This window comes from Equus quagga, chromosome 3 (assembly GCF_021613505.1).
Source record: "Equus quagga isolate Etosha38 chromosome 3, UCLA_HA_Equagga_1.0, whole genome shotgun sequence".
In the NCBI taxonomy this organism is placed as follows: domain Eukaryota; kingdom Metazoa; phylum Chordata; class Mammalia; order Perissodactyla; family Equidae; genus Equus; species Equus quagga.
The window spans coordinates 114,967,832-114,995,202 of record NC_060269.1 but is presented as its reverse complement, the minus strand read 5'-3'; the positions used below and the strand labels follow the sequence as shown (position 1 = coordinate 114,995,202).

At 37.4% G+C, this 27,371-nt stretch overlaps 1 protein-coding gene across 1 annotated transcript in view; it reads right to left on the bottom strand.

Annotated features, from left to right (window-relative positions):
- LOC124237544 (sec1 family domain-containing protein 2) overlaps positions 1–27,371 on the bottom strand; it is a 395,727-nt gene that overhangs the window by 329,375 nt on the left and 38,981 nt on the right. The window contains exon 3 of the mRNA XM_046657300.1: positions 10,328–10,455. Within this exon, the coding sequence (XP_046513256.1) occupies positions 10,328–10,455 (128 nt within the window). The remainder of the gene's footprint in view (positions 1–10,327; positions 10,456–27,371) is intronic.

The following is a 27,371-nucleotide window of genomic DNA, read 5'->3' as shown; positions in this document are numbered from 1 at the left end:
GAGAGAAAAAGAAGAAAAAGAAGATGCATCAATTTAAGTTAAAGATATAGAGCCAGAGCATAGATGCTTGAAGAAGGGACATTAGAAATTCAGATGCCCATTTTTTAGATGAGGAAATAGAGAAACAGAGGCAACTCAAGTTCTGTTTTAGGTGATGGAGTGTAAGAGGGAAGCATTATGGCTTTCAGGCATTATTAATTATTAATTCAATGAAAACTCCTCCTGTCACTTTTTCTAGAGTCTCTATCTTCTTCATACTTCTAAATGAATATATTCCTTAGGGCTCTGCCTTCAAACCTCTTCTCATTCATTCTACCTTCTCCCTCTGGATGATCAACTTATATTATATTTCCTTTAGAAATTCATTACTTAAATCAACATAATCACTAGGTAACTAAATCCTCGATCTCTACTTTCACTTCTGGAAACCATTACTTTAGTCACAAGATGATCAGGGAACAAATCCTACAGACAGAGTAATCCCACCCCTAGATCTGGAAGAGTACTCTTCGTATGCAGTTGCACGACCATTGGTCACTATGTTTATAACGTATTTTATCAGTCCAGGAGACAATTGCACCATGCTATACCCTCCTTTTAGAGAACAGCTTGAATTTCACAAACACAATGTTTCAAATAGATCACCTCATCTAATTGTCAAATTAGCAGGTAGTAGAATCCTCATTTTGCAGATAAACAGATTCAGAAAAGTTAAATGATTTGTTCATCTGAAGACAAGATAATATTTTATATGTTTCCTATCCCCTACAAGGAACTAATACATAGTATGTACACATAATAAATATCTTTTAAATGTATAAACAATTGTCTATTACCTCTAGATCAGGAAAATGTCTAGAAAAAATTTCAGTGAGCTTTCCCTCCTTCTATTTTGGTACTCAACTATGATTCCAGCAATCTCTAAGAAATTGTGCCAACCTTGTACCCCACAGAATATAGCATTCTTTTAAAGAATGGTTCTTAAAGATGTTCCACAGACCCTTGGGTCCCTGAGACACTTTTAGGTAGTCAAAAATCTTAAAACTATTATGATAATAATTCTAGATATTACTTGATTTTGTTACTGTGTTGTATTCACCCATGATACAAAACCAATGGTGGGTGAAAGTGTTGTTGCCTTAGTACCAATACAGGCTGTGGACCAAATTATACAAGTAGTCAGTTTCACTTCAGAATAGCCACGATGAAACTGTAAATCTTATTAATTTTTATCAAATCTCAACCCTTAAGAAATTCTGTGTAGGGGCCGTCCCCGTGGCCGAGTGGTTAAGTTCGCGTGCTCTGCTTCGGCGGCCCAGGGTTTTGCAAGTTCGAATTCTGGGCGCAGACATGGCACCGCTCATCAAGCCACACTGAGGCGGCGTCCCACATGCCACAACTAGGAGGACCCACAACTAAAAATGCACAACTATGTACCGGAGGGCTTTGGGGAGAAAAAGGAAAAATAAAAATAATAATAATACTAAAAAATCTTTAAAAAAAAGGAAACTCTGTGTAAAGAAACTAGATATCCTGGGTAAAGAAATGGGAAATATACAAAAACACCTGTGGTGCATACTGAAGTACAATGATTGTCTTAAGGAAAAGTACTGGTATGATTATTTGTGTTGTGAACTGAACTAGCCACTGTTTTCATGGCACACAATTTTTACTGGAAGAGACAACTATAAAACTAGGTTCTTTATACATTTTTCCAGGCTATCACTTCAAGAAAACAACTGACAGTTTGTACAGTCAATGACAAAAGTCAAGTTTTCATGTGAAAATTATAATTTTGGAGAACTTGTACTGCCCCTATATCTTTACATTCCCAATAATTAAAAATTTTCTAATGATACCAGTAGGGATATCAACAAATGTGGTTTTGTTATATTGTATTATATGTGTTAACATTTGGAAGATCTGCATAATTTAGTGAACCAATATTTTCCAAGTTAGTAATGCACAATGGTATAAAATAATGTGTGAGTAAAAGATCCATTCAAAGTGCAAGAGAGACCCCTGGGTTTTAATGTTAACAGAGTAAGGAAAATTCAATGATATGGTTTCATACTCCAAATTGTAATTAAACTATAAGAAATTACCTCTTGTAAAATTGGTGTAGTATCACTGAAGACTACCTACAATTTTCTGAAAAGGTATTAAAATACTCCTCTATTTTCCAACTACGTATCTTTGTAAGGCCAGTTTATCCTTATATGCTTCATCCAAAATACTATATCACAACAGATTGAATGAAGAAGCAGATATGAGAATACAACTGTCTTCTATTAAACCAGAGACATGCAAAAATATAAACGGGTGCCACTCTACATTATTTTGTTTTAGAAAATATAGTTATTTTTCATAAAAATATGTTACTCATGTTTACCTGTAATAGGTCTGTCATATTTTATATTACTTAATAAATAATTATTTTAAAGTGTTTCCCTGCTTTAATTTCTAACATAATATTTTCTATCTATCTATCAATAGATATAATCCACATAAACAAAAGCTTGTGGGGTCATCAACAATTTTTAAGAATGTAAAGAGGTTCTGAGACCAAAAAGTTCGAGAACTAATGATCCAAAGCAATGTCACTTTGGATTCCATAGGAGAGTGATAGAAAAAAACATTCATTAAATAAATATATAACAAATCACAACTGATAGTATTAGTTCAAGAACTTATTTATTCATTTTATAAACATTTATTGCATATAGAATAAGTTCAAGGTCCTATGTTAGGTTTGGAGGATACGAAGAAGCATAGATAAAAGTTCTCAGCCCCAACTGCTCAGGGTCTGCTGTAATACCAGTATGAACAAAAAACAGTGCTGATAGGAATATAAGATGTCATCTATTAGAGAGGATAGTAGGGGATGAAAGATATGTTGGAAAAAATGTTGAAAGAGAATTTTAAAAGCCAGGAGACTGAACAATAGGAAATGAGCATTCTACTTTTGGAGCAGGGAATAGAAGTAGCATGAGGCTTCAAGCAATCATTAACTGAATACTTATGTGCAAGGTTAACACAAATAACAAAAATATCTACAGTCTTCTAGGAAACTAGAAGTAAGGAAGAGAAGGTATAAAACAATTATCAGAAAGAGAAAGATAATCAGAAGATCAGAGTGACATGAAGACCAAGGGAAAAGAACCCAAGAAAGAAGACGTGATCAGATGCTATAGAGATGTCAAGAGGAATAAGAAAAATCAGAAAGGAAATGTGTAAATAGAAATATTAATGCATATAACTAAAAGTAGAAACACTCATTATCCCTCTAATACTCATCCACACTCATCAGGCAATCCATAAATTCAACCATGTACAAAGCCACCCACTATGTACCAAGTCAAGCAGCCAATGAAGAACATGACACAGACAATATCTAACAAGGTTTTGGACCCACATACATTAACTATATTGCACTGTGGTAAGTGTTAAGAAAGCAACAAGAAACAGAGCTGTGGGTCCTTAGAAGCAAGAGCAATCAATTCAGCCTGCTGAGGAGGGGGTAGGAAGAAAAGAACAAGGGAATTAGATGTGGTTCCACAGAGAAAGTGACATCTGTATTAGATCATGAAAAATAAGATGGGTTTTGACAGGAAAGGTGTGTGTGCACGTGCACAAGTGTGTGCGTTGGAAAGTGAGTGGTTATATTAGTCAAGGTCCCGGCAAGAAAGAGATCGCACACTCAAACAGGGAAAATAAAGTGGGCTTAATGAGCGGACTCTTTTACAAGAGTGTAGGCTAAGGGAAATCATGAGTGTTAAAGAAAACCAACAAGGAAAGCGTAGAGGGATTGGGTCCTGATAGGGAAGAAGCCAGGCCAACAATACCCTAACCATACTCTCCTCTCACCCTCTAAATCCCTGCCCATGCCTCCCATTGGCCACACCCAACTGAGAGGCCAAGGACAGGAAAGTCTCTTGAGGCAGCCCATAATGGTTAGGCTCCAGAAGCAGAGGTAGAGAAGGGGGAAATGGATCTGGAGGGACAATCAAATGAGAATACTTCAGGCAAAGACAACAAAGACCCGGATCTGCAGAAGTTCATGCTGAGGAAGGGGGAGTAGGGAGGGAAAGCAACAGGATTAGATGGATGAAGCATGAGGCTAGAAGGCAGAAAGACTTTTATAAATAGCATGCTAAGAAATTTGGATACTATCATGAGGCAATGGGGAAGCATCAAAGGGTTTTAAGCAGAGGAATGGCACAATCATATCTGTGTTTACAGCTCTGTAACTCTGCTACCCTCCCACCCCAGTTAGTTTGGCTCCTCTATCTAGAAAGAGGCCTGATACAGCAGTCAGACAGACCCAGGTTTGTATCCCGGCTTACTTGCTGTAAGACTGTACCAGCCAGGGCCCAGGCAGAAGGCAGAAAATAGACCAGTTATTTGAACAGAGAAAATTTAACATACGGAATTAACTGGGTAACTGAAAGGTTAAAAAGAGCCCTCCAAGGTATTATGTACATAGCCACCGCTGGAAGCAGCTACCACCAGTAGGCTGGAGGAAACAAAGCGAAGAGGTCGGAATTATCAAAACTTCGAAACTTAGGGACTTGTGAACTGAAACTCAGACTTCTAATAGAGCACTATTCAGCTGGGCTGGTACCTCTGAGGAGGGGGTACCATGGAGCTGGTTCTGCAAGTGTTGGAAAAACTACAAACTGGATTCAGCTGCTACCAGAAGAAGGACCTGCCACTCCTGGGGTGAAGTATTGTCAGCCTGACACTCACAGGCAGAAGGAAAGTCCACAGGAAGCAGACAGGAAGGGACAAGTTGCCTCATCCCCTTCCAGCCTTGCATTCTCCCTCTAGCACCCCTCATTAGCATAGTCTAACAGGGAGCCAGCTGGAAGAGCAGAAATGCAGTCTGCAGACTCCCAGCCCTAGCATTACAGAGCAGAAGGGGAGATTTAGATCTGAGAGACAATAACTTAACAGCACAGCGATCCTGGAAAAGAAACGTAACCTTTTCGGGTCTCGGTTTTCCTGGTTTGTGAAACAAGAATAAAAACAGAATACCAAATTCACAAGATTATTGGGAGTATTACATGAAACAGACTATGTAAAACTTCTGTTATGGTACCTGAAACAAAGTAGCTATTCAATAAAAGTCAATTCCCTTCCCCATTCCCCAAATTGTGGTAATATTACAACGATATATGAGAGTTAATAATCAGTGTATGTGCCCTATGAAGCATCCAGATTTTTGTCATCTTTCATAAATTACTGTATATCACATTGTATGTTGGTCCTATTAGGTTTTAAAGTATCCTTTTTGCAAAGTTTGACAATCTCCCTACCCATTTCCCTCTCTCTTTCTCTGTCTCTCTCTCTCTCTCACACACAAATACACACACACATTCCCCTTAATCCCAGACAAAATTCTCCATAATGAAGGCAAAAGATATAAATGTGATAAAAACATAGCTGTTATCCAGCCAGAACTGAATGAACTCAGGTACCCTCAATGATGTTAAAAAAAGTATATATCAAATGATTTTTTAGAGTGTTTTGATTAATTCCTGTTTTTCAAAGCCAGTATTGCTAAGTAGTAAAAGCAGGAAATGATATTAGTGGCATTGGTGGGAAGCAGAAGTCACTCATCTTGTCTGGGGCTTCATTAAGAGAAGTATAGTGTCCAAAAAGAGGTGAAGAACAAGAGACCTTTGTTCGGCTCTGGACATTTTAGGAGGGATATTAACAAACTGGAGCTTTGCCAGTGGCTCAGAACTAGAGGCAACTGTGATGACAAAATGTAGGAATGGCTTGTCTTTTCATAAAATTTTGTAAGAACTCATCACATTTACTTTGGAGAAGAGAAAATGGTGGTGAGGATATGGGGCTGAGACTACGGTGCCCCAGAACTAGGAGAGTAAGTTAAGAAGTTTCTCAATGTAATGGATCAGAGCATCTAGAAATGTAGCACAAGAGATTTTTCTACAAAAGTATGACCACAGAGATTTGGTAATAGCAAATACAGTCAAGGTGATTTGAGGGGTGAACCGAGTCAGGGGAGAGGTAATAGAATGTAATCATAACTAGGCTGAAAATGAAAAACTATTCTGAATTCTACGTAAAGAAAGATGTGTTATCAAAAGGGTTAGAAAAGGACAAGAGAAATGGAGAGAATGGATCAGTCCATTTCCCAGAAAGAAAGGGGAACATTAGCTAACTTGATTTGTTTGCTTTGATTTCACTCTCATTAAACAACCTTCTCAGAATTTGGTTTCCCACAAAGACTCTCCCACAGACAGAATACAACCGCAGTACACCAACTCCAGTTTGCTTAATAGTCATAATCTTCACTCTACTCAGAGCTTTCTTTCTCCTTCAAAATTCCAGGAAATAGACATTTTTCCCATCTTGTATGGATGAAGAAATTGAAGTCTGGCTAATCAGTGACGGAACTGTGATTCACCTCCAGATATAATTGAGTTTGCATTCCATCACGGGGGACCCCAAAGTCACAGGAAACACAGAGAGATGTACGAGAAAGCAGCGATAGTCTAGAAGTAAATGCTGCAAAGAAGTCAAGAAGAATGAGGACTGAGGAGAAGGCCCTTATGTTTAGTGGTCTAGGGGACTTTTCAGTAAAAAGTGTCAGAAGCCAGACTGTATCAATTAATAAGAAAGAAAATAATAAAGACACAGAGGCATCAAGCACCAAATACTCTTTCAAGAAATCTGGCTGCAAAAGGAAGGACAGTGTCATAAAGACATCTGTTTCACTTCAACTGTAATGGTATCTCTCTGCCACCCATTAAATACTGGGGACATGTCCCTTCTGCAGAGAGCTCTAGGATGAGCCGGGAAGATCCGCCACCACAGTGGCACTCCAGAGAAACAGTTCTCCGTAAAATGTAGAAACTGAGATGGGCATTTTCTATTCATTTCCTCTGTAAGTGGACATTTGGGATCCAAAAAGTAAGTTTCTTGGAGTCTATTTACTTTTTACTTTCAGAATACATTTTTCATTATGAAAGCCAGTGGGAAAAATACAATCCAGTTTACAATGTTTTAAAAATCACTTTTCTGGAACACATCTATTTCATTAACTGACAATTTAATAACAAGCTCTAGGAAAGATGGCATATGTTGATGTGAAATGATAAAATGAATTTTTTCTTTGTTTTAGCAATTAAACTTTTTTCCTTTAAGAGAATGATATATATTTCTCGTGAAGCTCTAATGTTTTAATAGGAACTTACCTTGTGCTGAGTTTAAGATCTGAGGTTTCAATGATGGGATCCCTCTCAGTGAATTTAAATATAAGAGAGTCCTAAATCCAGAATTAACATTTCAGTTTAATGTCTCAAAAGTACTAGAAGCCTCTATCACAGTCAGAAAAATTTATACTTAATAGAATTTACAGCAGGGGTTGGGAAAACAGTGCATAGTTTAAAGTATATTTCATAGTTTTAAATGCTGCTAGAAAAAGCATTCCAGCCATCTAGGATTCCAGAGCATGATTTTTTTTTTTTTATGATAAGCTATATGATAAGGAGTTTTCAAATACCAATGTTTTACTATGTTTAAGTTCCAGATCTTTTCTTTACTTTCATGGTTATGTATCTGTTGGTAAATGGAAATGAGACACATGAGAAATTCTGACTAGTGATATGAAGCAGAAGTGGGTAGCTGCACCGTTATCTTTTACTCAATTGTAGTTGGCACATGGATAGAGTGTGACTTGGGCCAACCATTTTCGTCCTTCTTACAACAAAAGTCTGCTAACAATTGTCTGTTTCTTTCCTTCTTTTTTCTCTCCTCACTCTCCCCTACATCTAGAGTTTTGAGATAAAGCAAACCATTTTATCTAAGTTTTTTTTTGGTTGACGGAAAACTCAAACATTTAAATTTGAATTCTTTATGAAGTTACCCGTCTTTTTTTAAAATTTATTTCTGGCTCTGATTATTTTTAAAAGATATAGCTCCTTAGAAAAGTAAAGTATGTTGATCTTTCAAGAGTTCTGCATTGAGCAATAAAAACTGATTTATGCTCTGTGATAGCATCATAAAGTTATATCACTGAAACGCAATATAAATTAACCTTATCACCAAGACCCTTGGTGCCTTCCTACTTTTCTTGACTCACAATATGAATTAGTTCTTGTTACAACATAATTATGGATGAGGAACTCTGTAAAGTAAATATATTTGTTCTTAATGTGTATCTAGAACTGTGGAAAGAATAAAAAGAGAGAGAAAAGGAAGGGTGGGAGGAAGGAAAGAAAGATGGAAGGAAGGAAGGTAGGGAGGGAGGGAGGGAGAAAGAAAGGAAATTAGAAACTAGAATTAACAGTCAAATGCCGGTATGGTCTCATAGTAGCAACTTTATTTCTACTCCAAAACAATACACAGGACTCCTGGCATTGGTTGTTAGAATTAGGATGATTTTATAAATACAGAGCATATGCTCTCACATCAGAATGTCTGGATTTGAATTCCAGTCCTACCGCTTATCAGAAGTATGGCCTTGAGCAACTTAATTTTTCTCCATTCCAGTTTCCTTATCTGAAAACTGAGAACTAATGGTACCTATCGCTCAGAATTACTGTGAGGATTAAATAAGATAACACATGTAAAGAGTTAGAAGAAAATCTGGCACATTATAAGTACTTAATAAATGTAAGCTACATTCACTTTTCTTGTCATCATTTTGTTCCTTAAAACCCTCATATATAATCACCTAATACACTGAAAGTCATGATTTTTTTTCATATTATGACCCTGTAAGTTTTTCTCTTCTAGGTTCATCTACATGCTTTTACTTCCAAAATTCTGTTCTTCTATTTCAACTTGATAGTTTGATTTTCATACTCATAAATAATCAAGAACTTGGGCTAGGAATCTCAGCAAGGAAAAATTTTCCCATCCAGTATAATGTATTAATATTTCTTGGATACTTAAGAGCAGATATAAGGGAAAAAACTTATTTTTAAAATAGAGAAATAAACTTTTGCAAGTTTCCAGAAATAAATTCTACCTATTAACCAGATTCAATATCAATATTTAAATATTTCTGTATTAAAAATAGAAATACTATATGATCCATCTATCCCACTACTGGGTATTTATCCAAAGAATACAAAATCAACAATTCAAAGAGATTTATGCACACCTATGTTCATTGCAGCATTATTCACAATAGCCAAGACGTGGAACCAACCAAAGTGCCCATCAATGGATGAATAAAGAAGATGTGGTATATATATGCAATGGAATGCTACTCAGCCATTAAAAAAGACAAAATTGCCCTGTTTGTGACAACATGGATGGACCTTGAGGGTATTATGCTAAGCAAAATAAGCCAGACAGAGAAAGACAAACAGTGTATGATCTCACTCACGTGGAAGATAAACACATGGATAAGGAGAACAGATTGGTGGTTACCAGAGGGAAGGGAGGTGGCGGGAGGGCAGCAGGGGTAAAGGGGCATATATGTATGGTGATAGATAAAAACTAGACTATTGGTGGTGAACACGATGCAGTCTATACAGAAACCAATATATAATAATGTACACCTGAAATTTACGCAATGTTATTAGCCAATATGACCTCAATAAAATAATTAAAAACAAAATAAATATTTCTATATTAATAAAATTACTTAATTAAAAAAAACAAAAAAGTAAAACACCAGATTCCTTTTCTAAAATCAAAACATTAAATCTCTGACTTTTTAATCAAAATAAAAAAGCCATTTAAAACTTAAATTCCATTGCAGCCAGATTCTTCTAATACTGAAGACAAAGCTAAATGTGAAAAAAAACAAGAAATGAGAAAAATGAAATACGTGATATCCTGGTGAAGAAGGGATAACACTTATGTGACTGGACAACTAGCAGACCACTCTAAGGCTAAGGGGCCAGGCCAGAACATGTCCAACTGTTAAATTGTTTTGTCAGTACAGTAGTTCATTCATTAATTCAAAACCAATAAGACATCTTTCATCCACAGTAAAGGGGGGAGGGGGAAGAAAGGGCAGAGGTAGAACAGAATGAAGGGGAGGTGGTCCAGATAATTTTCATAGTTCTGGATAAAATAAAGAAACTGAAAGAATTACTCTTTGTAAGCAAGGACTCTCCTAGAGTTCCCAAAGTTGAGTCTAAGAAAAAGGGTCATTGTTGAGCCCTGAGGGCAGTGTGTACATATTCCTTCCATATTCTTTCCACAATTTACAAAAGTCTTCAATACTTCTATCTAGATGCCATGATGGCTAGGTTGGCCCACAGTTCAGAGCAGGCTCAAATAAACTTCCTCAGGGCCTACGGTCACTCTCGGTCCCAGGCGAAGTGAATAAACTTACCCATACTCATCTTGATTGGCAGGTTTTCTCTGCTTGCTGCTTCCACTAGATGTCTCCGGACTTCCATCACTGCTTCCTTGTGCTTGGTGTTCAGTAACGCTTCCCACAGGGCTTTGCCTGCCATGTCACTGCAATAAAACCACCAAAAGAGCTTTAGAATAAATTTCTACTGGCTAATGGAAAGAGTGGAAAGCAAAATAATTTCTTAAATATCTTCTTTTGAGCACTAATGTAGTCTCCTACTGACAGACTCTAAGTATTTAAGTAAAGAATATCTAATCCATTTTAATCAGCACAAAATATTGAGAAATTAAGGAGACAATGAAATTAAGTCCCCCCAACCCCGGCAAAAAAAGAGAAGAAAAGCTATGAGAAGTGTAGGGAAACTGTATGATAATTTTTTTTGAGATTTTTGCATTTAAAAGTATTTCAGAGTATAATTCAACATTGCTAGAGTAAAATATAAATGGTATATAAGCCAAAATTAAATACATGTCTAAAGGTGATTTATCAGTGATTATAAGCATATCAATTTGAGATAATATACTTGTGCGGGAAACACAAAGCAATCAGCAATGAGAATCCTGTTCAAAAATTACTCAATAGAAATCCTAATGAGTAGCTTTCCTAATGAATGAAAATCAAGAATTAGGCTAAGTAACCGTGGCCTTAAGTAGCCCACTTTGGGCCTTAGGTTGTAAGGATGGCACTTACTGAAGGCTTTACAATTAACTATTGATAACGGCATGAAGCACTGCATTATGCAGGGTCTCATCTGGGCTCACTTCTCCAACAGACCTCTGTCTCACCAAACATGCCATGTCCAAATTATAAATGAGTACAGTGTTCTTTCCGGAAGATCTCTGCATGTAGCCAAGTATACACATTTGTGGTAACATTTTAAAAACTGAGTATAAAGGGACAATGATGACTTCTGTCCCTTTCTAAGGACATTTTCCCTCTACTTACAGCCCCCTAACACCTCCTCCTATCCCGTTAGCAATAGTTTGAAAATGAATGTAGTTTTTAAAATTTAGTGTTAAAAGTTGTATCTAATAAGATACTAAGTTAGCTTTAAAAGTTATACCTAATAAGGTATATCTTTCAAGTTTGAATTTGATTTGGAATAATGGAATGATGTATTTCAGAACTGAGTCTAATATCTGGCATATAATAATCTTTTATTAAATAGTAGTGTTTTTATTATCATCTATTTTTTTCTAAGTGAACTAACACCACTGCTCAACATATTCTACTGGTTTTGATCTCATCAAACTGTCATCATTATAACTCAGCATCTAATACTCTAAGTTTAATTTAAGCGAGCAGGTAAACTACATGCCAAGCCCTACCCCTGGGGGTTGGGATATAGATCAAAACAAGGCACAAGCTTTCAACGACTTACGGTCCAGAAGAAGAGGCAGACAAGTAAGCAAAGAAAGTATCCAAAAAAGTGTGATAAGAGGCAGATGAAAGTTTGCATCGATTTCTCTGGTAGCACAGAGCAGGGGCTCTAATCCTGGCTGGGGGGACAGGGACTTAGAATGATTTCTACTGGAAATGACAAGCAAGTACACAGATATGTAAGCTCCACAAGCAGCCAAAAGAAGTTATAACTCAATCTGGAAAGGAGAATGGTATAGAAAATCTTCAAGGAAGATAAAATCTTCATCACAAAACAAGAAGAAGGACGTTTCAGAATGTGCAAAGTGCCAGGTACATGATACTAAGGAGTTCTCTTGTGCTCCATGCTGAGGTGCAACGGGAGGGGCAGTAGCCATAAGGGCAAAAGAAGGCGAGTGACTCTACAGGGCCCTGCATTCCTTGCCAAGGCTTGTCGACTTCAGTCTGTAGGTGACGGACCCCAAGGAGCATGTGATTGATTTCACATTCTGAGAAGAGCAGCACAGCTTAGCAGTTATGAACAGAGCCTTTATTATCATTCAAAACTAGGTCTATTTGCACTGGGGCTTTGGGAAAGTTACTTAATTTCTCTAAAGCTCTGAAAGCAATGGAGAACCAATGAAGAATTCTGAACAGGGAAGTCACACTCCCAGTTTCCCAAATGTATGGTCCACAATAGTTCCCTACTTATATTCTCCAAAGCACCTCTCCCCAAACCACAGGGTTTCTCACATACTCTCAGCTCTACACACCTTACTGCCCTCCTCTTTTCCGTGAGAATAATACAGTGTCACCAAGATCACAGTAGGTTAGGTAATGCTGTGGTTGCCCCATCAGATTAGTGTGGTAGTTAAAATGTGGGCTCTGGGGTCAAATAAATCTGGGTTCAAACTCTGACCATTCACTCTTCACCCACAGCAGCTCCACAGCCTCTGATCTTCCTCAGGTACTCCAAGCACAGGAAGCTCTTCTCCTCCTCTGCCAGGAATGCTGTTCCTACAAATACCCCTCTCTTCAGATGTCTGCTGCAATGTCACCTTATCAAGAGGTCCCCTTACTACTCTGTATAAAAGAGTGACGATAGCCCATCCCAGAACCCTATCCCGGCACTCCCTTTCCCCCTTACTGGGCTTTACTGTTTACATAATCCTTATTACCATCTGACTTCCATGTTTCCATGTTTATCTGTCGTCTATCCCCCTCATAAAAAGTAAGGTCCTTTGAAAGCAGGGATTTTGTTTAACTCATTGCTAACCCCCACTACCTAGAACAGTGCTAGGCTCATGGTAGGTCTACTCAATAAATATTGAATAAATGAATGAATGATGCTTGCTAGTTGTGTAACCTTGTGCGCGTAACTAATCCCCTCTTTTCCTCTGTTTCCTCGTCTGAGAGATGGAGATAATAATAGCGACGACCTCACAGGGCTGTTGTAATGGTTAAATAAGATAAGGCACACACAGTACTTTCCTGATTCACAATAAACGTGGGTAGTTGTATGGTCATTGTAGTGGTTGTTACTACTATTATTATTGCTATGAATGATATTGTCTCAAAATTCAATGTGTTCGAGGGTAATATATTAGACAAATTCACTTAATTACATTGACTATTTTTTTCATACAATCCTGATTTGCTCACATATACTAAAGTCACTTGGGGCTTGTACTCTCTGGCACTGTTTTCTATTAAAACATTTTAGAAGAAATACAGAGTTTTCATGATCTCTAACATTAATGCAGAGTCAGGTAGTGTTTGCTTGAAAATTGTTCTGTTGATATAAACAATTCTAATTGTCTAGATACATGTGACAGTTTCTAATGTCTACTTCCTGTCCAAAACAGTTTCCTAAACACACCATACTAAACCCCACATCATACATGGTCATTTTAAGCTTACCAAGTTAACATTCATGAACTAATTATGGTTCCCTGAATTGGCACTAAAGAAGATCAAGAAGATGGAAATCATACTCACTGGCAGCTCTGCTGTGCTGCACCCCATCTTCACCAAGTCACTCTGCTACTGCTGTGTGGTGGCTTACATCTGTAAACCTGTGTACACTGCCTTTCTCTAATATGCTCATAAAAGTTGATCCGACAGACATTTCACACTATTGAAGTTTCACATGAAATCAATTCCTGACGTCAAATTTTATGAATCGAGAAAAGTGAATTGAAATCCACACTATAATCATAATAGTGTATTTTTTTGTAATTCTTTATCCTCTCCAACTGTACTAATTCTCTATTTTCTCATGAGGGAATTAGCAATACACAGAGGCTATCACAACAGGGCCAGTCCAATAGTTTAGTGGTAGGCAGTACTAAAGACTAGGAGAATCATGGATTCTGGTACCAAACTACCAAGGGTTCTGGTTCTGCCTTGCTAGCTCTATGTCACTAGGAGAGTTACTGAACCTCTCTGTACATATTTCTCCTCTGTTCACTGGGGATGGTAACAGCACATATTCAGTAGGTTATTATGAGAACCAAATGTGCTAATATATCTGAAGCACCTAGAACAATACCTGGCACATCGTAAGTGCTCAATGAACATAGCAGCAGCAGTAGTAGTAGTAATAACAAATCAAAGCCCAGAATTTTCTCATAGGATATAGAAGGAAGCCCGTTCTAGAAGTACATTATAGTCTTTTCCCTCTACTTGCACAGACATATGGATAACCAGTGCCAGTAGCTTCATTTTCTAATAGGAAAAGGTCAACAATACATTATGCAGAATTCACAATGATACACTTTGGAACACTCTGAAAACTCCAACTCAAGCAAACTCCCCAAATATGACAAGTTGAAGTAAATAATTTTGACTTTCAGGAATAAAATAAGAAACTTTTCTATATATTACTTAGAGATTTACACCTATAGGAAGTAAGGGTTTTCCTTATAAAGGTTTTTAAGCAATGACTTCTGTGCTAGCTTCTTACCTGATTAATTTAATTATATTGAAATTCTATAGACTGCACACAATAGGACATTTTAAAACTAAAATTCTTATTTTTATGAGGAGTTCAGATTCCATAAATATTTCCAGACTGACTTGCAAAGTGGATATGCAACTTTGGGGGTAGAAGTGAACATTAGAAAGAATATTAAATTAACCATCTTCACATCTTCAGCAGGACGCTGCCTAATCCAACATAAACAGATGAAAATCTCTTTTTAGTTTTTGAAGCCACCTAAAGAAAATTTTGCAATATGCCTGAGAAAAACACTATAGCTTCAAACAAATCAAACTGCTATTAGATCATATTTATACCTAATCTAAACCCTTTGTGCTCTACTGTAAATCTACTTCATCTTGCTTAGTCTTCTCTCTCAAATTCAGGAACAGCTGGATAATATCTTTTTAATAATCAGGTCCACTGAAAAACGGTTTATTTCTTTTTCTTCATGGCCAACTTAGGAAAGATTTTTGAAAGGTAAATAAAATATAATATTCAAAAATGCTTTAAAATACCACCACTACTTTCTATTTTAGAAGCATTTCAGAACTTAAAAAACAACTTCTTACATGAGCCATTATCACTGTCCCAATTTAAAGAGCCTCAGAGCAGTCAAATGACTGACTAAAGTACAGTCAACCTATAAATGACAGAAACAGGACTCAGACCCAGGGAACTGGCTTCAGAGCCCAGGAATCTTTCTACTATACCATGCCATGCTTGTATTATGCAAACCATCAAAGAGAACCAATTATTCAGGATGTCAATTATTTTAAACTCCTCACGTTAGTTTTCTTATCCTTAATAGGTTCTCTATTCTCCCTTTAAGTTCAGTTCACATATGGGCCCACAAAGGATAGAATGAAATAAAGTAAAAAGTGAAGTCGATCCACGTTAGCTCACGAAGCAGGTAAAGTTTGCTCTCAGGATTTTTCACTTTTTGTTTTAAACAATATCATACTATTCCCTTTGTAGGTCACCATTAGCCATTGACAGTCACTTTACTACACAATGCCAATCATTTCCCACTTGTATTCAACCTTCTTCTTTAAATGTTTCCCTCTAAGAAGACTTTGCTGAATTTTAAATCATGCTACATATATATCATTTATACAACTGAAAAGTCAAAAAACTAAAGTCTAAATTGCCCTGAGGTATAATTCCCAATTTAGCTCTTATTTGATGTTCATTATATCCTTGGGAAAGAGAGAGAGAGAAATAGCCTCCAGCTATTTTATCACTTACAAAACTGAGACAAAATGAAGCCACTTGCCTACCATATCATTAATAATAAAGGAGGCAAGGTTTAGAGCTCAGGGCCACCACTGAAAGTGCCGTGGGCTGCTTCTTCAACCTTGGGCAATTCAGTTAGTCTTTCTGATGCTTTACATCCCCTTAAAGTATGATTAATGTTATTATTTTAATTTATTGAGAACTCAATATGTCATAGGCAATATGACTATATTATCTCATTGAATAACAACCATCCAGCTTAAGTATCATTGCTCTATTTCAAAAGTGAGAAAGCTGATTCTTAAAGAGAGAAAATAATTTGTCCAAATCACATAGCCAATAAATGAGAATTTGAACCCAGCTCTCTGTGAACTCCAAAATCCATCTACCAACCATGATTCTATGGTACTCTGTAAAATAAAAGGCTCAAACTAGAAGGCTAACTTCTGAGATTCCTTGGATCCTTAACAAGCTATATTTTATTTGCTTTCCATTATGCCCTGGTGCTCCAAGTTCACATGTACAAATTTGATTAACTTTGCAACACTCCGTAAAAGATGGGGGAATATCCCATGTTGTTATCTTTTTTATTAAAGCCATTTTTTTTACAAGTCCAGTGATAGTAATAAAAAGAGTTAACAAAAGAGTATTCCTAACAGATTGTAGAATATATTAAATAATGTTCTACCCCTTTCTCTGTTTTTAAAGTGAAGTTTTCCAATGACATAAACTTTATTCCACTGTAGCTACTAAAACACAATTTTATTTCAGTAGATTCTTTGAAATATACGATATAAAACTCCTAGAATATTTGCCCTATGAAAAGATCCATTCTATTACTATGAAATGTAATTAGTTTCGATATTGTCAGTAACTGCATAAAATGTCAAATATACACAAAATTTAGGCCCTTTTTAAATAAACTGATTATCTTGTATCCTTAAAAATCACACTATTATGACAAATTGTCATGTTTAAAGAAAACTAAAGGCTAACAATATACACATAATAATGGCTTACTAGAATATACACATAATAATAATCTGCTAGAATCTTTTTTAAGTCTCAGGAGATTCCGTACATGAAGACGTGGTCCTTTCAGTTAATTCCTTGCTCTTTATTCACCAAAATTACTCAACTGTAAATGAAATCTTAGAAGCTGCCTTGGTTTGGCATGTATGAAATGTCAAATGCAGTCTGCTAGAAACTAACAGGAAATATTCATCACCAAATAAAATATAAAGAAGACAGCATTAATTTTTAAAAGGTGGCTGAATGTTGAATCATGGTGCTACTTCAATCAAGTGGAAGCATGCAATTAAGAGACTGAGGGTGAAATGTGACTGCTCACCATTATCTTGTAACTAAACTCAGAGAAAATGGTTTCTTCATGGCGTGCACGGGAAGTTAAGCTTACTCACAGGATTTGCAATAACAGTCATAGTGTTCCAACAGAAATACAATGACAACAAATAAAACCAAACATTTTCAACTAATTTTAAAAAGAGAGCAATCTGAGTCATAGTTTAGCACAGCAGGGAATAATGGCTTCCATCAGCGGCGAGCTTAATGAGCTCAGAAGGTAGGTTTGTTAATTAAATTATTCACAGAGGTTTCAAGAGTCATCTTTCCTCTTGACTACTTTTTAGAACAATTACTTCATCTTTAACAAAATTATCCACTAACCTTCATCTCAATAGAAGAGAAAGCAGCTAAACACAGAAGGATGTTGAAGTAGACCCTTGGCACCATAAAGCAGTCCTTCCTTCCTTCTTTCTTTCAGAATATAGGCACTTCCTGCGGGCTGGGCACTCAGCGAGGTGCTGCAGCCACAGCTGTGAGCAGCCTCCCTGCCCTCATGGAGTTAGCAATCTGGCAGGGAAGCTAGAACTGAGCATGCTCCTGCGGAGGTGACAAAAGCAGAGAATGGGAGCTCTGGGAGAGTGTAACACCTAACCTGGTCTGGGTGTGAGGGTGGAGGTCAGAGGGTGGCTGAGGATATGACAGTGGAACCTGAAAAATGAGTAGGACTTAGCCAGTTGAAGAACAGAGTAAGGGTAATCTAAGCAGGAATCGCATCATGGGCAGGGTCCTGAGAAGAGAACTTGAGAGCTTTCCCAGGAAATGAAAAGAAGTATGAATGGCGCATAAAGATCTAGTTTGACACTGTCCTCAGCTTATGTCAAATCATCCAAGGCCTGGTAACCCACATTAAGGATTGTAGACTTTTTTCCAAGGGTAACAGAAGGGTCTTCAGCAACAGACTGACCCAATCAGATTTGCATTATTAAAAGATGGCTCTGGAGGCCAGCCAAGGGGTGCAGCGGTTAAGTTTGCATGTTCTGCTTCAGCGGCCCGGGATTCACTCGTTCGGATCCCAGTGCAGACCTAGGCACTGCTTGACAAGCCATGCTGTGGCAGGCGTCACACATATAAAGTAGAGGAAGATGGGCACGGATGTTAGTTCAGGGCCAGTCTTCCTCAGCAAAAAGAGGAGGATTGGCAGCAGATGTTAGCTCAGGGCTAATCTCCTTCAAAAAACAAAAGAAAGAAAGATCACTCTGGCCTCTCTGTAGAGAACGGATTCAAGTTTAAGGACTGAGTGTGAGGCTACTGCACAGTCCAAGCAAGAATTGATGATGGCTTGGACTAGAGTGACTTCCTAAAGCTATCACATCATATCATTCCCTGCTCAAACCCCTTTCACGCTTCCTACTACCATTACACTGAAATCTAAGTTCCCTATTTTGGGCAACAGGCTTATATAAACTTTAGTGCGTTCCTATATCTACAACTTCATCTCTCAATCTCTCAGCTTCATCCATTCGGCCTCAGCCACACTGGCCTGATTTCAGCCCCTTGAGTGGGTCAAGTGTGTTCCCAACTCAGGGCTTTGCATTTGCTATTCCCTTTGCCTGGAACCATCTTTCTCCAGATGTTCTTTGATTAGGTCTCATCCATTCAACAAATATTTATTGAGCACCTACCAAATGCCAGTTCTGTTCTAGGTACCATTCAAGGCTTCCTTCCTTGACCACTCTAGCTATTCCAAATCCCACTTAGCCTATTTTATTTTATTTATATTTGTCACTAACTCAAATTATGTATTATTAAATAGAATTTATTTCAGTAAATTGGGAAGGAAGTGGTCACAGAACATTAAGGACAAAAGTATTTTGGCTTTATCAGAATGTCAGCATCCTGGGCCCATGGGTGCATTGCACTCAGGCCACCAACACCCCATGGGCCATGAACTGTGCTAGGTACCAAAGGTGCAATAGTGTACAAGGGTGAACAAGTCAGGCACAGACCTTCTCTCAGGAAGCTTCCAAAGTCTAGTTGGAGAGAAAAGACACTAAACAACTAATTTTAAGATAATGTACTATGAGCTGTTATATGACATAAAATGTATGATCTATAGAAGCAAATATAAAAGTGGAGGTGGAGAGAAGGAAAGAGCAACATGTAGGATGGCCCGAAGGTAGGAGAGCAAGACATGAGGACCTGAAAGAAGTTTAGCGTAGCTGCAACCAAGAGTAAGAGCACACTGGAGGGAAGAGAAGGAGGGAGCAGGAAAAGATGAAGGCTGAAAAAATAAGCAGGGAGTAGATCTAGGAAGGCTTTCTAAAATAAGTTAAAAGTTTTAGTCTTTACCCAAATGACAATGGAGAGCCACTAAAGGATTTTACCAGGGGAGGGTTAGAATCAGATTTACTATTACTTGCACAGCTGAATAAATGTATGTACGAATAACCAGTTTTACAAAAATAACCCCCCAAAATGGACTTTAAAACGTACAATTTAAAAGATACAATTTAACTTTTAAATATTATGCAACTATGTGAATATAATCCATTCATTTCTTCCTATTGGAGGCTCTTATGTTGGGTTTTGTTCCTGTATTCAAAAAACATGAGTGCCCACTACACATCAGCACCTCTTCTTGGGGCTGGGGATACAGCAGTGAACAAAACAGAATAAAACCACTGCCCTATGTGATTCATGTTCTGCAGTTTATTTTCTGAACATAGCACATGGAAATCATAAAGTAGGAAGAATTAGAACCGAAGGTTCCTTAGAAATTATCTAGTGTACTTCTCTTTTACAGAAAAGAAAACTGTGACTATGAGAAATTAAGTACCTTGTTCAAGGTCATAAAGTTTCGGTGGAAAAGCCACTGTACTACCAAATGACTAGGAAACAAAAACTGCACAGAAGTTGCTCAAGGACACTAAAAAAAAAAACCCACATCAACAGAAACAGTCTCTGACCGTTCAATAACTGAAAGAAGATTGTTTTAATGAGTTTTTGTATCCACTGTCACGTTTGTTAAAGAATGTTCCCGTAACAATCAATACATTCTTGAAAAAGATAAGATCACTTCAAAGATGTTAAACTCAAATATCACATTGGCATACATTTCAGGGAAGAAGCAGAGTAGCATTGGAAAAAATATGAACCCTGATGCAGCTCCTTCCTTGAGCAAGTCACTTGTATCTACCCCTCAAGTCTCATTGATACTCTCTCTCAAACTATGGGAAAGTGATTGTTATTAATTTGCTCAACAAGAAGAAAGCACCATACAAATTTAATTTGTATTGTTCTATCTGAGGAAAAAGCTGTCATTTTAAAACCATGAATAAATGCATTGTCTGTTACAAACTTTTAATTAGCATAACAATCTTGTTGGGAATTATATACTCTTGGATTGATATTCAAAAACCAAAAATGTCCTAAAAAATGCATGCTCTTTTTGTATCAACGTGTATAGCTAATAGAAAATCTATCTGTGTGGTTGGTTCCAGATTAAAAATGTACTAGAATGTCTTTAACAATGCAGAAATAACAACCATGTGTTAAGGGAAACTAAATAAAATCCAGGATAAAAAACTGTTTAATTTCAGGATAAACAATTGCACGCAAGCTTTATAATGTTCAGAATAAAAAAAGAACAACCTCCATCTGATACGTAATCAAAGTTTCATCTCCTTCCAAGGAATACTCTAGTTCATCATGTCTTCCTTCGAGATGATGGCTTCGTTCAGCACTGTAACAGGCTGGTGAAACCTCTTAAAAAATGGACCAGAACATAACATACAAACTGTGTAACCATCATATAAAATAATTGGGGTAACTGAACTTCATCCCAGTACAGATAAACACTTTTTATTCCTACTGTCCACCAGCTCATTAATGATAATATCAACACAATTAATTATCAACACAAATTTATTCATAATTTCTTCCTAGCAAACAATAAAACATAGGAGAGACTGTTTTTCATATGGATTCCCAATGTACAAACAGATTAACACAATATGAGGATTTTAAATCACTAACACAATTAGATTACTTAAAAACCAAACACACATCCCCTCTATGCACATTTTTCTGATTCTGAACGATGTACTTTGAGTTCCTGTAGATTGTTTCCACGACCCATTCCAAAGGCCAGCCCTTGCTCCACTGGGGAACTCTACTCTAGGCTGGATTACATCTGTGTGTTTTGGCTTGAATTCAAGACTTGGAAAGTTAAGGATTAGTTCATGTGTCAAACTCTAAGATAAAGAGTTAGTGACAGTTTTATAGAGGCTCTTAGAAGCAAACTCATCTGTTTGCTTTATCCCTTCTGTCACTCTACTCCATGAAGAACAGTCCTTTCAAAATCAGCATAGCCTATTGTTCTATTATTATACAGTGATTCCAGAATCTATTACTCTATTCACCATGAGTGACACCATTGTATCTATACACACATAAGTGTGAAGTCAAAGACACTAAATTGGGAAAACTTGATTTGTTAAAATTATTATAGTATTGTTTTATTCTTCAGTGGTTTTCATTTTGGTTCAGGTGGAATATGGATTTATGTTGCTCCTATTATTTACCATCTTAACTCCCATATATTTTGTTAAGGGGTTTTGTACTATATCCCTCGGCACCTTAAAAATACAGAACAGTGTTTAAGTGTTAATAGGGACACAACTCTGAGAAGGGAAGAATATACAATAGTTCTTTCTATAAGAGGGGTTTAGGGGCTGTATTCTGTTTATGGGTAGAAAACAGAACTTGTCTCAAAGTTGCATTTGCACAGCAAACACTATTTTTACTTATAAGGATGAGGTAGAGTTTCTCATAAAACTGAGTTATTCATTTAAAGTGTTTTCAATACTGTAAGATAAAGAATCTTCTGTGTGTGTGTTGTGTGGCAACACTACAGGACCTCACTTGACTAATAAAGAGTAGGGAGCTCTATGTTGTTGTTTAATTTTTCTGCTCCATGAAATCCAAAAATCTGGGAACCACTTCTCAAAGCTCCATACCTAAGGAACAAAGTAAAAAGGAATCTTCAGGTTTTCCTCTAGATTTTTGAAGCCAAAATTTACCTGTTAATAAAGGAAACAGGAATTCAGAGTAAAAATCTAAAGTACACACATTGCGAATGTCCCCCATAAGGAACAGGATAGTACAGAAGGTGTTGAACAACTAGCACTCACATACATTCAACCTTCTGACCTGGAAGTACACCGTGCCCTGATAAATGTCTTCAATACTGTTTTAAGGTGTTCTTAGGATTTGTTTTAATCATGTATGGTAAGACATGCAGACATGGAAATGACTGCCACAGAGAATGCCGGTTTTATATTCACAGATTCCTAGAAACAAGAGGCATGGCACACCAGACAGGGCAACACAGTGGTCGGTCAGGAGGCAGAGGGAGTGAGGGGAAAATGTGGGCCCAAGTCTTTATTGTGGTTCTCATGGGAAAGCAGGGAAAGCAGGCTAAGCAGGCTTAGGATTGGCTAGTTTGAATAATTTCAGTGTTCTGAAGGCACTATGCAAGGCAACTGACTTATTTTTATCTCCTTTGATTCTTACCACGCTAAGTGGCCAGGATTATTATAACGTCACTTCCAGATGAGAAGGCTGAGGTTCAGGGAACATAAGCAACAGTAACACTTCACTTCAAAAATATTTGTCAACAGTCTTTTTGTTTAAATCAGTTTGCCCAGTTCCTTTCAGGTTACTGAAAGTGCACGACTGCTAATTCTCCCCCAAAATCAATCCTGGAGGAACAGAACAAGGAAAATACCAAGATATCAAAAAGCCTATGAGAAAATAGCAAACCGTGACAAAGCTGAGTTTATGCCAAGAATGCCAGAATGATTCAGTATGTGACTACCTATCAGTGCAATCTGCCACACTAAAATGAAAAGAGCAAAACCACATGATCTTCTTAATAGATTCAGGAAAGATATTTCACAGATTTCAACACTCATTCATGATCTTAAAAAAATTCTTAATAAATTAGGAAAAGAAATAAACTTCATTAACCTGACAAAGATATCTACAAAAAGCCTACAGCAAATATCATTCTAGATGAGGAAACATTAGAAATATTCCCTTTGAAATCAGAAATAAGACAAAGATGGCCACAATCATCACTCCTATTTAATACCATATGCAACAAGACAAAAAAGAGAAGTTATCCTCTCATTCCTAGAAGATATACTGTCTTGCTATCAGTTGTCAAAAACCAAGATCCAATTTCGTAAAAAATCGAAACAACTTAAAATGTCATGAAATGCATGAAATGAATATCCTAAAACACAGTTTCCTAAAGATGCAGTTTACAAGATTTTCACAGGTCTACAGATGATCACCTCTAGTTTTCATTAATCTGTATTTATTTTAATATAAATCAGAAAAATTAGCTAGTATATCAAACCCATGACTATACAACTACCCAGATATTCTTTTTTTTTTTTTTTTTTTTGTGAGGAAGATTGTCCCTGAGCTAACATCCGTACCCATCTTCCTCTATTTTGTATCTGGGATGCCACCACAGCATGGCTTGATAAGCAGTGGGTAGGTGCCCAGAATCCGAACTGGTGAACCCTGGCAGCAGAAGCAGAACATAAGAACTTAACTACTACACTATCAGGCTGGCCCCAAATATTATTTCTTAAAATAAGGTTAAAAGCAGGTACTACTTATTTAGGTTTAAAGAACAACCAAACAAAACCTTCCTTCCCTCAAAATTTAGTTCAAATAGCAAGAAAAAAAGTCCTTTCTTCCTTCATAATTTAGTCCAAACAGCACTAGGTGGTGCCTAAAAAGGGAGGTGTCCTGATGGAGCAGCAGAGTCCAAGTGATGAGCAGACAGACAGCATCCTAGCCTGGAGTGCCAGAGCCTGAGACAAGTGAGCAGGTACCTTCATGAGAGGGTTGGAAGACAGATGTAGGGTACAGCTATCTAAGCACAAAGAGGCATCTGTGTGAAAGGCTCAAGGGGGCCTCGTGGGAATGTCAGAGCACAAACCAGTGTGAAGAGGACTTCCTGGTAGTATGGGGGGATATGGGAGGTGGCAGCAGTCTGACCAAGGAAGGCAGTGCCCAAGTAGGAAGAGAAAGGTATCCATGTAGGAATGGGTAGCAGCAACCTTGCTTAGTGTGTCAAAGGCTGAGTGGAGTGAGCAGGCACCCACATCACGAGCGTGGTGCACAGTGGCATTAGCAGCCCAAAGCAGGTGTCCAAACTGAGTGTGGTGAGGAGGGGTGTCATGCAAGGATGGACCAACCCAGAGTATCAGAGATTGAATGGTATAAAGGAGTCTCCATGCAGAGGGTAGGGCCAGGGCACTATGGGTTTTGGAGACCAGGAGGGATGAAGACAGCATCCACATGGAGGAGGAGGAAGGAGCAGCAATGGTGATAGGAGATTGGCTAAATAGAAGGAATTGAGCAAGAAAGTAAATATATTGAGGGATAATAGGAGCCAGGTTACTCGCTGTTCAAGAAGGGAGCTACAAATATGGAAAGGGAAAAACCAAGAATGAATTCTTCTAATGCTGGCTTGGAACTGGAAGTATTAGTGTGAACTTATGGTTTTCAATATACAGAGAGAGCAGCATAAAAATAAAGATCAATGTGAATATGTGTGTATAGTCCTTAGCTGTGTCCACTGAGAGAATCTGGGACCAGTGACACCCCAAATGCAGCAAGCACACTGAGAGCCCAGATCTGGGTTTCTAAATATCATTCTCCACTAAAAGGCACTAGAACTCCTTAGAGAAATGACTGATTTTAGGTCCATGTAGGAAAAATACCAAGATAAACCTGAAATACCTTGTACTAGAAAGTAAGGAAGTGCTCAAAGAATAACGGTGATATATCAGAAAGTCACAGAAGCCAGGGGCTCTCACTAGCCAAATATGGGACAATTTTAACATCAAAATAAATAGTGAAAAAAAAAGAATTATAATCCATTGAATAAAATATGAATCCATGAGGTCATGCTGATATACATAAAGAAAGAAATGTGAAGGAGACAAAGCTATATCTTGCCATAAAATACCAATTAATAAATGTGGAAATGATGGAATTAGAAAAATCACAACTTTCAGCAATCACAGTAACAGATCAGCCAAGAAATATGAAGAGGTGCTAAAGCAGTGGATTCAAGTTTGACAAGGAAAGGATATTACATAATCTCAAAATCTCTCCTTTAACCAAGGATCAAAATTACCATTGTAAGTGGAAAAACTTAAATTGTGTGCCACCTGATAGGATGCAATCGAAAGAACACAGTATCACTTGTGTGATATTCTTGTCAATAATGCATAACCTGAATCTAACCTTGAGGAAATATGAGACAAACCTAAATTGAGAGACATTTTGCAAAATAACTGGCCTGTACTTTTCAAAAGTGTCAAGGTCAAGAATGTCAAGGAAAGACTGAGGAACCATCAAAGATTAAAGTAGACTAAAGGGACATGACAAATGCATGCAATGTGTCATTCTGACCAATATCCTTTTGCTTTCACAAAGGATACTATTGAGATAAGTGGCAAAACTTGTGGAATAGACGGTAGTAGTATATTAGTCTTAATTTTGTGATTGTGATTATGTTGGAGAACATCCCTTTGAGAGAAATACACGCTAAAGTATTTAGCAGTCATGGGCATAGGCATATTATTCTCAAAGTGTTCAAGGAGGAGAAAAAAATTCTTGTCCTATTCTTGTAACTTTTTTGTATGTTTGTAATCACTTGAAAAAAAATTTTTTTTATTAATGTTATGATAGATTACAACCTTGTGAGATTTCAGTTGTACATTTTTGTTAGTCATGTTGTGGGTACACCACTTCCCCCTTTGTGCTCTCCCCCCACCCCCCCTTTTCCCTGGTAACCACTGATCAGATCTCCTTATCAATATACTAACTTCCACCTATGAGTGGAGTCATATAGAGTTCGTCTTTCTCTGACTGGCTTATTTCGCTTAACATAATACCCTCGAGGTCCATGCACGTTGTTGTGAACGGGCCAATTTTGTCTTTTTTTATGGCTGAGTAGTATTCCATTGTGTATATATACCACATCTTCTTTATCCAATCATCAGTTTCTGGGCATGTAGGTTGGTTCCACGTCTTGGCTATTGTAAATAATGCTGCGATGAACATAGGGGTGCAACGGACGCTTGAGATTTCTGATTTCAGGTTCTTAGGATAGATACCCAGTAATGGGATGGCTGGGTCATAGGGTATTTCTATTTTTAACTTTTTGAGAAATCTCCATACTGTTTTCCATAGTGGCTGTACCAGTTTGCATTCCCACCAACAGTGTATGAGGGTTCCTTTTTCTCCACAACCTCTCCAACATTTGTCGCTCTTGGTTTTGGATGTTTTTGCCAATCTAACGGGTGTAAGGTGATATCTTAGTGTAGTTTTGATTTGCATTTCCCTGATGATTAGCGATGATGAACATCTTTTCATGTGTCTCTTGGCCATATTCATATCTTCTTTTGAGAAATGTCTGTTCATGTCCTCTGCCCATTTTTTGATCGGGTTGTTTGTTTTTTTGTTGTTAAGCAGTGTGAGTTCTTTGTATATTATGGAGATTAACCCTTTGTCAGATAAGTGGCTTGTAAATATTTTTTCCCAATTAGTGAGCTGTTTTTTTGTTTCCATCCTGTTTTCCCTTGCCTTGAAGAAGCTCTTTAGTCTGATGAAGTCCCATTTGTTTATTCTTTCTATTGTTTCCCTCAACTGAGGAGTTATAGTGTCCGAAAAGATTCTTTTGAAACTGATGTCAAAGAGTGTACTGCCTATATTCTCTTCCAAAAGACTTATTGTCTCAGGCCTAATCTTTAGGTCTTTGATCCATTTTGAGTTTATTTTGGTGTGTGGTGAAAAAGAATGGTCAATTTTCAATCTTTTGCATGTGGCTGTCCAGTTTTCCCAGCACCATTTGTTGAAGAGACTTTCTTTTCTCCATTGTAGGCCCTCTGCTCCTTTGTCGAAGATTAGCTGTCCATAGATGTGTGGTTTTATCTCTGGGCTTTCAATTCTGTTCCATTGATCTGTGGACCTGTTTTTGTACCAGTACCATGCTGTTTTGATCACTGTAGCTTTGTAGTATGTTTTGAAATCGGGGATTGTGATTCC